The sequence below is a fragment of the Acanthaster planci genome, linkage group LG11, assembly GCF_054643075.1.
Source record: "Acanthaster planci isolate LZ-2023a linkage group LG11, COTS_SCS, whole genome shotgun sequence".
In the NCBI taxonomy this organism is placed as follows: domain Eukaryota; kingdom Metazoa; phylum Echinodermata; class Asteroidea; order Valvatida; family Acanthasteridae; genus Acanthaster; species Acanthaster planci.
This window is the reverse complement of record NC_141787.1, coordinates 3,898,400-3,912,514: the sequence shown is the minus strand read 5'-3', so window position 1 is coordinate 3,912,514 and position 14,115 is coordinate 3,898,400. Positions and strand designations below refer to the sequence as shown.

At 41.9% G+C, this 14,115-nt stretch overlaps 1 protein-coding gene across 4 annotated transcripts in view; it reads right to left on the bottom strand.

Annotated features, from left to right (window-relative positions):
* The window catches only part of dhx9 (DExH-box helicase 9), a 202,930-nt gene that overhangs the window by 118,060 nt on the left and 70,755 nt on the right, over positions 1-14,115 (bottom strand). Inside the window, exon 1 of one of the 4 annotated variants that reach the window (XM_022239225.2) lies at positions 10,210-10,628. The exons of the other annotated variants lie outside the window; for them this stretch is intronic. Within the exon in view, the coding sequence (XP_022094917.2) occupies positions 10,210-10,256 (47 nt within the window). The 5' untranslated portion in view covers positions 10,257-10,628. Of the gene's footprint in view, positions 1-10,209; positions 10,629-14,115 lie in introns of those variants that run through there. 4 annotated transcript variants of the gene reach the window in all.

Genomic DNA, 14,115 nt, shown 5'->3' with positions numbered 1-14,115 from the left:
GCGAGAACTTTAACCCTAACCCTCCTCAATCCTTCACCTGTTGGAGGACTGAGGAGTGTTAGGGTTAACATCTCAATGTATGAACGGTCAAGTGGAAGTTTGGGTAAAATTGGCATTGATGCCTCCAACCTAGCAGGGTGGCGCTTGAAGGAAGCATGTTAAGAGGCCTCATCCGCAGACTGATTAGAAGGCTGGCCTAATATGAGGATCATATCCTTCTGAAGAAAACATAGCCATGCCTCAGGAGGGTTAAGGTTGGCTGCAGAGGAGATATCCTGATCTTCAGAGGACGTATCCCGTTCCATCCGGAGTTGATCTGAGGAAGGAGGAACGTCATTATGTCTTATTGGGTGGCATGGGGCCGGAGCAGGAGGTGAGAGAGCTGTAGTCTGCGCCAGAACCTGGGTAAGTCGAAGGGACGAAACCATTATATGAAGATCGGATCGCCGATGAATGCAGGTTTGGATGCGGATGCCGATCCGGATGTGGATCACGTTTCACCGGCAAAGGGTCCGGATCTGGAGCCGTCGCTGCGGGAGCAGGATTGGGCTTTAGACGGCTGGCTATAGAAGAGAGCTTCTCCAAGAGCATGCGGACCGATGACTTGATGTCGGCTGAAGCATCCACCTTCTGTGAGGAGTGAGACGTTTTATGCTTAGACTCCTTAGAAAAAGACGAAGAAGTTTATGTTTCCTGCGTACTGGAGAACTGGTTGTAGAGCCAGCGGTCGACGACTGGTGAGCTAGGGCATCGGAGGCTTGTCAGACAGCAGTAAAGATAAAGAACTACAGAGGTAGAAGCAGTCTTCCCAGTAAGGCCCAGAAAGTAGCTGGAAGAGGGGGTGAAATACGGAGGTCAAAAGCCCCCCCGACAGTGCAGGAGGTCGGTGAGCTGTGTTGTCCGCATGGACTGGGATGCTTCCGTGTTACGTTGGGGAACTGAGCATACGGATATTGCACATACTGCAGCTCAGGCCCTTGAAGCGTGGCATGGGCTAACCCTGAACTGAACCAAAAATGGTATTGCCAGCAGGGAACAACCAAGGGATCACAAGTTCAGCGTGATGCCACTCAATCCTCTGCAGACCGACTCCTGTCTGTCTTTAGGGGAATGTAGGGTTGTGGAATTCAGAACGCTCGCACTTCCTCGCACACCCTAACAAACCCAGGGTTGCCCCGTTGACCCTATATATACCAAGAAAAGAGGGGGACCTCGGTATCGGATCGCTCACATCGCCTCAAAGAACCCCCACCAATCCTAGGGATGCCCCATTGACCCTATATATACCAAGAAAAGAGGGGGACCTCGATATCGGATCGCTCACATCGCCTCAAAGAACCCCCACCAATCCTAGGGATGCCCCATTGACCCTATATATACCAAGAAAAGAGGGCGACCTCGGTATCGGATCGCTCACATCGCCTCAAGGAACCCCCACCAATCCCAGGGATGCCCCATTGACCCTATGTATCACTTGGTAGTAATAGTGTACAGTCAAACGATCTATAAAATGCACACAAAACAAGAAAATATACCATTTAACTCAGAAAAATAGAATGTACATTTTTTACAATACCTTACGGTTTGATCTGAATATAACAAAGGTGTGGAGCGAAACGGAAACTCAATAAACTTGATGATGTCAAAAAGATACGTCCGTTTAGAATCAGGCTATGGAAAAGAAGAACGAACATGGCGGCCATTTCGCTATGCATCATGGAACTAGAGGCTGCACTACAGTTGATCAGAAGTTGAATTGAATCAGATGCAAAGGAATTTGCATATTTAGCGACTGTTTAGGGTAGGTTGAAAACAGAAGACTACACACATTGTGAGACCATCTAAACATGGGTACGGTCAGGAACTGATTTTACAACAGGCAGAAAAAGAAAGAAGGATTTATTCAGGTCATGTGACACAAAGAATGAAAGTTTCATACATGCCGTGGAATGCCATGGAAAGAATAAATGACTGATTGAATTTCCATTACACTCAACTTTGGCTTGCTGAAACTAATCTTATCATTGCACTCATAAGTTTGAATAATTCTTACAATCTTAAGGGGATGTTGAAGCAGACAGCTGCAAATTGTACAAGTATGTCTTGAAAAAAGTGTCCATTATCCAGTTCCTGCTGGGGTGCCTGGTTTATATGCAGAGCCGGGGTGTGCGGTTTCAGACTCAAGAGCTGGTCTGTGTAACAAAAGACTGTACTCGGAACAAAGGACCTGATGCTGGGAATTGCAATCATTTTTCAACTTCCATTTTTCAAAGGTAATCCGGCACTTTTGTAAACAGTATACCACTGTTTTGGGCATAGCACACCCGCGGATTAGCACCATGGACAAAAGTGCTCCAGGGACCCATTGATGACTAGCATCACTACTAGCATTCACTGGAACAAAGGAAATTATAAACACCTCACAATTCTGGGCTATCTTTTACAGGGCTACAGGCCTGGGCTGAATACTCGGGCATCAATGAAGGTTGCCCGTCAAATTAGAGTAGCCACCAGACAGTCGTTTGTGTGGGTGTAAACGTCCGGTAAATGAAGACACAAATTTTTGAAGAATTTTGGAAACAGAAAATCTTAAAAAGGTCCCGTCATCTAATCCCACTCAAGAGAAATCCACCCTGCAGGAAGTGGTTAAGAGTTTGAAAAGAGAATTTGGATAATACACGATTAGAAAATGATAGATTTCAAAGATGTAATGGACCATTTGTTTTCTTTCTTATACAAGTAAGTCCATCATATAATTGTGTCCTTAAAAAGTCATGTTTGCAGAATTGCCTAAAAGCCAGAGAGTCCCTTTACTATTAATCTATAGTTGTTTCATTCCTTCATTGAAGCAAACCCACAATACAGAATTCAGCAATTTCTTTATGTAGTGGTAGCGATCTTGCAACTTCATCAAACCAAAGCCTTAGACTTCAAAATGTACTAAAAAAATTAATCACGATGATGCCATCAGGTGTCAAATTGCACACGCTTCAATTTTTATTTGTGTGAAATCTTCAAAATTCCAAGTAAAATCAACCAGGACTTCCAGTAGCTTGTATTTTGCATCAAGTGGTTAAGAGTAATCTTCAATCTTAATTTCTTCTTGTGTACATAGAATCACTTGACTCTTACTTCCAGTCGAAACAGGTCCAAACTGGAAGTGCTTTGTTATTTATAGTGGATATTGGTCTTCGACATAACACTATTCCTCAAAACATGCACCAGTGAAGTCATGCAACATTCGAACACTCCCTTAAAACAGGTTGCAAAATCTCTAAAACCTATTTGAAAACAGTTCTGTGGCGAATTTTGCCAGAATCGCTTGAAAATGGGTACATACAATGACCCTCATGCCAGCCACATGTGTGCAAAAGTTTGGGCTGATGACATCATCAGACAAGAAGTTACAATAAAAAACTTCAATTTATTAAAAATCGCTACAAAATCAATCCCAACAGTGAGAGCTTTAAATTGCCCATCAAACACTTGAGTAAATATCTGCATCCATTACCCAAGATTGCTAAATGTATTGTTCATACACAATGTGCATTACTAATGACAAAAATGCCCTTGCAGATTGCTTGACAGGGCAATGTTTTAGATGAAAATTGATATCCTATGATGATGATATCACAGAAAATAAGTCATGTGACAATAAAGATACATCCTTTAAGCCCTATATCTCCTAAAGAACGTGTGCCATTAAATTGAAAATTTGCAAATAGCTAAGGGCATAAATCAAAAGTATTTTTCCCATTCCGAAGCGGGTGCATGGGAGGAATGGGACAGTTGTTCTTAATCCCCCATACTCTTGCATTCACACAGGCCCCCTTTAGAATGTGGGATCATGCTTGAAACTGCATAAAGATAGCTCCAAGAAATGGTCATACTTGACGCCCTCGGGACGTCAATACAACACATCTGTGTGGCGATGACGATGGGCCTGGAAACCTCACATTAAATATCCTGTATTAAGAAATGGCCTACATAGGCCTATATCTCTTGCAGATGACCTATGTTTGTACATGTTCTTGGCAGATGAGTTTAGATTTTTACCATATTAATGATCAACAAATCAAGAAGTCTGGGAAAATAGAGTTACATGTGCATTTTGAATAAAACTTGTTCTTGAAATAGCCTTTATTTGGGTTACACCAAAGGTTGATGGAATTTTCGGTGTTGAGCTGCTGACTCGGACTCGAATGCTTGTTTTTGTTTTTCAATATTAACTTGAGACTTGACATGGAAAAAAATGACTTCGGACTTGACTTCAAGGAACGTGATTTGCAACTTGCCATGACTTGACTAAATTTGACTTAATGATAATCGTTTGTTAAAAATAATAAACACACTTTTCGACATCTACACATAATGGGCTTAATGCAGTCTATTATGTCATAAGTGTTGATCCAGCCGGATTTTCCTGCCAAAATGGATTTTACTGACTAACTCTGTCAGTTTTGGGGTGCTGATTTCAAAAAAATGAGGTGCCATTTTTTCGGCCACGTATTCGGTCGCCACTTTCAATTTCAAAATGGCCGCCATTTTCTTTATGTTTTCACCCTATCTCCACTTGTAACTTGGGGGGTTAAAAATGGTGGCAATTCTCCCTTCACCTAATGTGGGTCGAGTCTACTACTGCATACCTGCCAGATTACCAAAACCTATGCATTAATTCCTAGTCCATAACTTCCATTCACTAAATTCTTGATAACCAATAATGCGCCCTCACTTACTCGCCCCCCGCGAAGACGTCGGCCATGTTCATCCTCTTTTTCGATGCGCAAAGTTTGCTGAGGCCGTGTGGGGAAGAGGAAGGGAGATTTGTAATCTGGTAGGTATGCAGTAGTAGACGCAACCCACATTAGGTGGGGGGAGAGTCTATTGCCTGCAACCTATGCAGATTACCAATACATATGCAGAGTAGCACTGAACCAATGGACGATGGGAAGGCGAGGACACACTTCCAGTACCTAGCCACCTTATAGTGACTGCTTGAGTGCCTCCTCCTGCAATGGTAGAGGATGGTCCACAGTGGAACTACTGCAATGCCGTCCAGCGCACAGTTAGTCCATGTGTATGGCCCCCCCTGCAAACATCATCGAGGTAACAGGAGGTGAATAGGGTATGGGTTTCCATACAAGGTTCTCTAAAAATCTCTATTCCAAAAACCCTTAGAAATAGGCCCCTACTGATAAAACGGCCTGGACATAATGGGCACAAATGTGTCGTCTACATTGGTCATCTGGGCTAGAGGGCCAGTCGACATACCAAAATTAATAGTGTGTAGCACCATGAAAGGAGGACACCCAAAGATACGGAGTATAGCTGAAGGTAGATTAAGTACTTGTGGTCTTGGCGAAGAGGGTATAATTGGCACATCTCAGTAGAACTCATTGCAAGCCATGCTAAGGGCAGCCTAAGGTAAATGGTTGTAGCATTATCTAACATATAGCCATGTAGATAACCGCTGGCATACACTAACGGAAGATGTCGACATTGTGCATGTATATAAGCCTAGCGTCGTGGATTGTGATAGGGTAGCAAGGTTTGACATGGTAATGATAAAAGCAGTACAATACCTCTCAGCTTTGATTCCTGGCCCACTATTAGTACAGAGAGAATTAACAGAGTGCATGCATCCGGCCAAAGAGAGAAAAAGCTTAGTCTCAAACGTTTACCTGCAGTCAGGACCAGCAGAACTCTGGACAAGAAAAACCACTCCAATATTCCAAACTATTTTCAAATGTAAATTTGAAAATCTGACAAAAACCCTTCCGAGTATTCTTACAAATGGGTCATGAGGGAGACATTTTGTGGTAAATTTTCGACCTCAGGGAGACATCGGTCATTAGGGAGACATTTCAATGTCTCCTTAATGCCCCATCTACCGGAAGGAGGCCGAATTTTATTGTCCAAATTTTGAGAGATGATAGATTAGTGTCTACATTGAAAACATACAAAGTTTGGTTCAGATCAGATAAGGATATATTTAATTATGGGACAGTAAAATTTTGTGCACGTTCTTTTAGGATTGTCTCCAAAGTAACCCATTTTCAGTAATTAGTATAGCTCTTCGTATCAATCACGCCAGTGTAATTCAAAGAGGGAACCCAAGGGCATTCAAAATAAAAATTGCAGCCAACGGTAGACCAACTCTTGTCATACCTCATAACAATGACAGAATTTGGACACGCCCACATCAGAGGATCTTGCATCTGGATAACAAGAAGCATTTGGAATCCACTACAGTGTAAAGTTCCGTGAATTCAGATGCCTACAATGCGAATATAAATTGGAGAAAGCAACAGGACCAAATATGAACGGTGTAGCTATCAGGACAGGGCCAAAAATGGAGGACAGTCTACCCGTGGTTTGCTGTTGATGAGCACATGCCTAGGTTCCCCAATGACAAAGTCTCAGACAGTAGTGGGATCAGGCGTGTGGAGGTCATAAGGGGTCAGCGGGCATAGCGTAGAATTATCTCCCGAAGGTCCTGTGCAACGTTACACCCAGTAGGCTGCGTATTCACCGGAACAGCCCAGGGTGTGAAGGGGAATCAAACGGGATAATGCGCTTCTCTGTTAACTGGCTAAGCTCCCCCAGCAATGGTCAAGCACTGATACGTAGCGTACTGAAAGGAGTTATTTCAGCCACAGCTTACACTGAGTGTAAGTGACTAAGTGTCGTAATTCACCGGAGGCCACCCCAGAAGACAATGTAGAGTGGCCCGGTTAAGAGTAGCACTTAGTGTATGCCTTAATGCACGCAAAGAATGGTTGGCTGAGGCACAGACGCAGCAATAGACAGTGTACAGAGCTATCTGTACAATGTACAATGCTATCTACATTGTTGTCTGCATCATGCCTGCGTTACCAGTATTATGTCCACCGGGGCCCCATTGGCTATGACAGGGGGTGGCCTGGTAGCATGTACATTCATACATTGTAGCGTCTACCAATGCCAGAATGCCCTAAATAAAGAATGACTGAAGGCAGTAGTTGAAGGCGTAGGGCACTCAGTAAGGGACGGTGACCTTTTAGACCCGGTTTGAAAAGGGCCCCCCGGTAGTCTACATTGAAAACATACAAAGTTTGGTTCAGATCAGACAAGGATATATTTAATTATGGGACAGTAAAATTGGCTATGACAGGGGGTGGCCTGGTAGCATGTACATTCATACATTGTAGCGTCTACCAACGCCAGAATGCCCTAAATAAAGAATGACTGAAGGCAGTAGTTGAAGGCGTAGGGCGCTCAGTAAGGGACGGCGACCATTTAGACCCGGTTTGAAAAGGGCCCCCGGTAGCCCACCCGTTATAATGCCTGCCCGGTATTCAGGCTGCTCCAGGCCGGTATCAGGCCTGTCTGCACATTGGCATTTCAAAGTCCCTGATGAAAGGCTTCCCCCACCATGCTTCCACAGATGAATAGGGGTCTAAGCGGATTGGTGTAAACATTGTATAGAGCTGAAGGATTAAAAACCACAAGCAGGTTCCTTCTGGGATAGATTACATGTACCAGTACTTGCAAACAATAGACCCCAGGATGGAGAAGTTCGAGATCAACAACCAGTCTAGCATCCCAGGCCGGTAACTAGGCCGGTATGAAAGGGGTTTTTGCAACAGGGCGAGCTTACCGGGGGGCCCTTTTCAAACCGGGTCTAAATGGTCGCCGGCCCTAAGCCTCTTGGTTGGAAGAAAGAGCTAGAGTCGTCCCGCTGAACTGGAGCCGCAGAACGACAAGCGAGCACAGTGACTCCCGGAAGGGGATCAGAAATAGAGGGCGGCTGAAAGCCCCGAGAGTGTCAGTGTCCCTGTGTGAAGAACGGGCCAGATAGGTTGGAGTGGGCCCAATCCCGGATGCTGATGGATCTCTACCGGAATTGGAATGGGCCTGAGCCGCCGTTTTCTTTTTCTGTCATAGTGGTTGGGTGAGAAGCCATTGCCAGAAGCCAACCAACATCAAAGAATAAGGGAACACTAAGCGAGAAGCAACCCAACAAATCGAGCGGGCCACACTATCCCTGGCCTGCAAGCGGGCAAATATCTCGAAGCGGGGTGAAGACTAACTCAAATTTCCCTCAGGTTCTCGATCATCTATTACACAGAATACACAGAGAGAAATTAAAAAAACCAGAAATGCCAAAATATCCGGAAATTACAAAAAATCAACAAGCATATTAGAAATATCAAGAAACCAGAAATGCTGAAATACCCAGCGATATGAAAAATCAACAAGCAAAATATCTGAAAATAATGAAACAACTGCTTTCGAAATAACTTATCAAATTATAAACAAGAATGCCACAACTGGGGCGAATCATTCAGTATATTCAAGCAAGCAGAATACATAACCACACGTACTCAATATGTATTGAAGCAATGGAAATATATTTATCCAAAACAGTGCCACCAGGCAAACTATGAAAATAGGTCAATACAAGGTCATCTGCCACCTGTGCAAGACTGAAAGAAAACCCAGAATCTAGAAATAAAATGGAAAAGGAATAATCTTACCATTCACAAGAGCCAAAACAAATAAACAAACAAACAAGGTGACCGAGGAGTAACATCGAAACATGCGTTAGTGAAGGAAAAACTACCGAAAATTCTGAGCTGGAACAACATCTTCCGTAACATAATGGCGTTAAGAAAAAAAAACAAACATGGCCAATGCCGTCGCAGGGGGGCGAGTGCGGAGGCGAGTGGGTGGGACGCACTAATGGTGATCAAGAATTTAGCGAATGGAAGTAATGGACTAGGAAATAATGCATAAGTATTGGTAATCTGTGTAGGTTGCAGGCAGTAGACACCCAGGTTTATGATACCAGGGATTCCATTAAAACTGCTGTCATCCTATCTATTCCCTTTGGCCGCCACGTTGAATGTCAGTATGGCCATCATATATACATACACCTTGACATGCATTCAACCTTGCAAGCAGTGCCAAACCCAAAACTGATGGTCATACGCATTCGATGGCAAATTGGCAAAGATTCCAATTGGTGCAGAATCTCAAATGCCACTACTGTAGTAGATTAAAAAATGTCCACCATTCTTGTATTACTGAACCAAAAGTAGTTTATGTACATGTACGGTGTACATAGGTTGCAATTGCAATAGACAAAGATTCCCAAACTATAAAATATATGGTAGAAAATCAATACAAAAGAAGTTAAATGGAAATCTGCTTCAGTTTTATTTAACCTGTTTCTTACAGTTTCATATTTCTTCAGTGGGTCCACATCAATCAAGCACAGCTAATACATGTATGGCTAATTAAATATCTCATACACAGTTGTAACTAAGTGTCTGAAGAAAATCCAGATGCGGCACATCAAACGCTTCACTACTGTATGAGTTTTGTTTTTAGTTTCAATTTCAGCGAAAGGAAGCTTAGTAATGTTGTATGGAATTTAAGTCTTTTTCCTGATTGACTTTCTTGACTTGTGCTAAATTACATTGGAACAGTTACAAAGTTACCTAGTCAAAGTCTTTTTCTTGACCTCTCACATTGTAATCCACTGTGTTGCCACAGTCGCTAGATTTACAAAGATGTGTACATGGCAAGTAATTCTTCAGACTGGAGAAATGGCTGGTACATACACCATGGATATGTGGATGTCGATCCACATTTGACAAGTTCAGTAATAGCCTGAGGTGCAGGTAACTCCAGACAGATCTTTGGAGGAACTGATTCATCTGAGGTATTTTCTCATCCATTGTCAGTAAGAAGGGGTATTTGGGCCTCAGCAGTTTGTAACCTAATATTTTAAATATTAGGTTTGCTCTCTGAATGTGCAGTTTCAGTGTTCCAAGCATAGGTGACAACTTTTCAGCTTCAAGATTTTTGCATTTGAATAATTCCCATCTCAGTTCCTCTACAGTGCTGCATTTGGTACTCTAGGCATATACTGTTCACACAAACTTTTCAACAACATTTGACATGCTGTCCAGGTCAAAATCATCCGTACCAAATTTCTGGAAAACATCAACAATGTCACAACTTGATTCCAGGCTTAGATACTGCTTAATCCACCTAGCTTTGGATATACCAGCAAATTTGCCTCCCCAATCAGCACAACTAAAGGCATGAAGACCTACAAGACCTTTGCTCTTTGCTTCTCTCTTCCAATAGCTACACATCTATTGTGTACGTCAATTACACGCTTCACTTTAACTTTTCCTGTGTTGAAACGAAGCTCACCTGGAATGTCGTGTGAGGAAACTGAGTTCATAAGGTAATGAACTCATCTGTATCTGGTGAATACACGTCTATGTCTCATGTGTCCATCAGACTTGAATGAATCAAGTACATGCAGTAGGATCAAGGTGTCTGCCTCTTCGTGCAAGTGTTCAATGTTAGAATCAAACACATCTGGTTTGTTGGAGTATGTTGAGGCTCCATAGACAACTACATGTACTATGCTTTTGCAACTGCCTGCATATTCTTGAAGTAGAGCTTTCCCTAAGTATTTTGTTAGTTTGGACTTTGTTTCATTGTGAGACAGCAGGGTTTTGAGTGGTACTAGCTCGTTATCAGTTGAGTCAAACCAAACAGGGTCAATTCCAGCAGACCTCTTGCCACGGGTCTGAGCTTTCAGAGAGTTGTCAATCTATCTGTCGAAGATAACACGTCCTTCAGCATATCCTGATTAGGGCTGTAACGATTCACAGATGCATCAACAATCGTGATTCTAAAATGCCACGATCCTAAAACGTGAATCGTGATATTTGGGGGGAAGGGGGGTTGTGATAAAAATGTGCCCTAAGTTGAAAATAAAGTTAGGCCTAATAGAAATTTAATTTAAAATATACAGCTTTATGTTTTTAATATTGCCTGTATGATTACTCTTGCAAGAAATAGCTTGGATGGGCTTAGCATCACGGCCAACTCGCCGCACGTACATAACGTAGGCCTACCTGCCAATAGAACGCAAGAGTGACGTGACGGTCGGGCATGCATGGTGCCACCAAACCTTCACACCGATCTCAATGTCATGGGGAAATTGGATGCATATCGGACTCAATCCTTTTATTTGCAAAACCACACCAGTTTATCAGGTTTAGGCCTAGACAGTTTTTTCCCCTTCCGTTTGTTCTACGCAGACCTGTACGATCTTTGGTTCAGACACCGAACAGTACTAGACCTCTGTAATGCACACAAGTGAATCTACATACATGTACAGTATATACACATTTACAATACATGCCTACAGTGATCTAGTGTGGCTGGGGTGATTGGCTGTCAATGGAACATCAATATTCATACGTGTGTCAGTGGGACTCATTACAGCCTTGATCAGATGTAGTGACTAACAATCTCCACTGTTACTTGCAGAAGTACACATTCCACGGTGAATTTGTGGCTTGAAAAAAGATTAGCACATTTTCGCTTTCGGCAATGTGATAGAGGGTTTCGTGACAACTGGGGAGGGGCGCTTAAAGTTTTTGTGTCACAGCAGGATTTGTAGAAGCTTTCAAACAATACTGGATATTAATTTATCGAAATGTCAGTACAACACAAATATATAACTGTCTGAAGAGGCTCTGATTTATGCAATCTTTGACAGGACTGATCCTCAAGTTACAAATCCACAGAAAAAACAGTGGATGGAATACACCGCAGACCATCAAAATCCCTTTTTAATAAAAAAAAAAAGGATTCTCCACCCTAAAATATTTGACCCAAAACTTTAGAAGAAAAAAAAAAAGATATTACCCACCTACCCAATTTTTTTTTAATGTATTAGGAAGCATAGCTATCACCTTCTTTGGCCTAATATTTATAAACCACAAACACTTAGAGAAATAAATGCAGTTCTTTGTTTAATTTTCACCTTGCAGAAGCTCTTGTCCTCATCACCTATAAGTTAGTAAGTTACCTAGTGAATTGATTTAAATTGGCTTTCGTCTTATTTGTTTCTTTGATTTTACAGTACGTATCATGATATGTATCATATTACAACCTAAGTATAGCGATACGTATCGTACCGTGAGAAAGTGGCAGAAGCTTGTTGTCCTCATCATCTATAAGTTATTAAGTTACCAAGTGAACTGTTTTAAATTGGCTTTCGTCTTATTTGTTTCTTTGTTTTTATGATACGTATCCTGATACGTATCATATCGCGACAGTGGTATTATTACACCACTAATCCTGATAAAACAAAGGCGTTTGCAAAATTGGAGCAATAAACCATCCTTGGACCTTTCTTGATAGATTGGATGACTGCCATTGCATCAATGATGCATGCTTTGTTTCGGCTCTCAATACTTTGTGAATCATTTACTTCAGATTCACTTGGTGGCTCCATGTTGTACTCTTCAATGGCATGGACAAAAGCTCTTGTCAATTGGGATAGGAAGAAGACCATCTGAGAAGAACAGCAATCTGGGTATAGCTGGAAACTCATATTATCTGATTGTCTTACTAAGAAAAAAATGCAGAAAAAAATGGCACCTTACATGTATTTTTCTAAATCAGCACCCCCAAATTGACAAAGCTAGCCAATAAAATCCATTTTGGCAAAACGCATTAAACAGCATACTGTGCTACATTGTAGTTGCAAAGAATGCACGATCAACACCAACCCTTTTAGTGTAGGCTTGTGAATGCAAAAGCAGGCTGCTTTGTTAATGTTGTCCATACATTGTGTGTCTGGGCCAGGCCGGGCTGGGCCAGCATGTGCGGGCTACATGCTGCAATCTTGACAAGGCTTAGCTAGGTATGCATATTCTTGGACAATATGTCATTCGGTGTATCAAACACAGCGATAATTCTTTATACTGCATAAATGCACATGATCTAAATGCATAACCAAAGAAACTTCTTTAACCAGCTGAAAAAGAACTACACGTACTATCCCACACTTGTAACATGAGCGAAGCAAGAATTCTTGCTGCTTGATAAAAAAATTTACGATATTAGTGTACCACTCCTTAAACATTAAACATGATGTTATAAACTTTAGACTATGCAAAATGAAAACAAGGTACCATTAGACAACATTTGCAAATTATGAGATGTTAACATTTTTAATTCTCCCTACATGCTGCCTCTGACTCCGGTTCAGCTTTCAAGCAAGCCGCCCAAATGTAGCTTGCAATCATTAATTCTTTCTGGTGGCCATGTGACTGAAATGAAGGAAGCTTTGTGCATGCCCCGGCTAAAGCCTGGCTGACGCCGCCTGCCCAATGCAGCACTCATGTGCTCCTCACACAAAAATTTGCCCTTCCGTTACAAAGTTTGTGTTTGCATATCATCCGCTGGCATTGTATATGCTCTGTATTATCACAACTTGCCATGTTTCGCATCATTCTGCTGTTGCAGGCATCCATGAACATGGGGGATGGAAAATTAACATCACAAAGGACGCACAAAATGGAACTTCTAATGAGCTCTTGTTCTTCCCTTGGCACTCACCTAAGCTGGGAGTTCTACCCTGGGAGAAAGGGCCTATTGTTGGATTTATTCAATCCCCATGCAGAACAGGAGGAATGCTCCTTTAAACTTGTGTCACGTGATTTGCCTTTAAACAGAAAACATTTTCTGAAATATTCGAAATTTGGACTCTTGGGTACGTATTAAATTAAATAACACAACATAAAATACATGATTTCTCTTTCGTTCTCATAGCAATCTTAAGCCAAAGTTAACAACTACTCACAAGTTTTCAGTAGTAAACGTGAACAAAACATATGGAAAAACTGCAGCTTTGATCTCATGTCACGTGACCCCTGATGAAGTCATTTTGACAATTTTTTTTCCTGGGAGCCTCTATCCATGGTGGACTTCTAGCGCACATAAATGAAATAAGTGAGATTGTCCAAGGTGCCGAAGACTAGCTGTTGAAAAACATGTACAAAATCTATGGGGAAAATTAAATATCCACAAATCAACTTAAAAATAGGTGATGACATGATCATGACATCATCATAAATTTAGCAAAATTCTTTTTATCAGGGTCTTTGTTGGCTGTCACTTTGATGATGATCAAACATCAGGAAGTTACCAAAATGGAGGCCTGAAAATGTATAAAGTCAATGGGCTGAAATAATGTTGAAAAATCAATAACAAATCAGATAATCACGTCATCATGACGTCATCCAATTA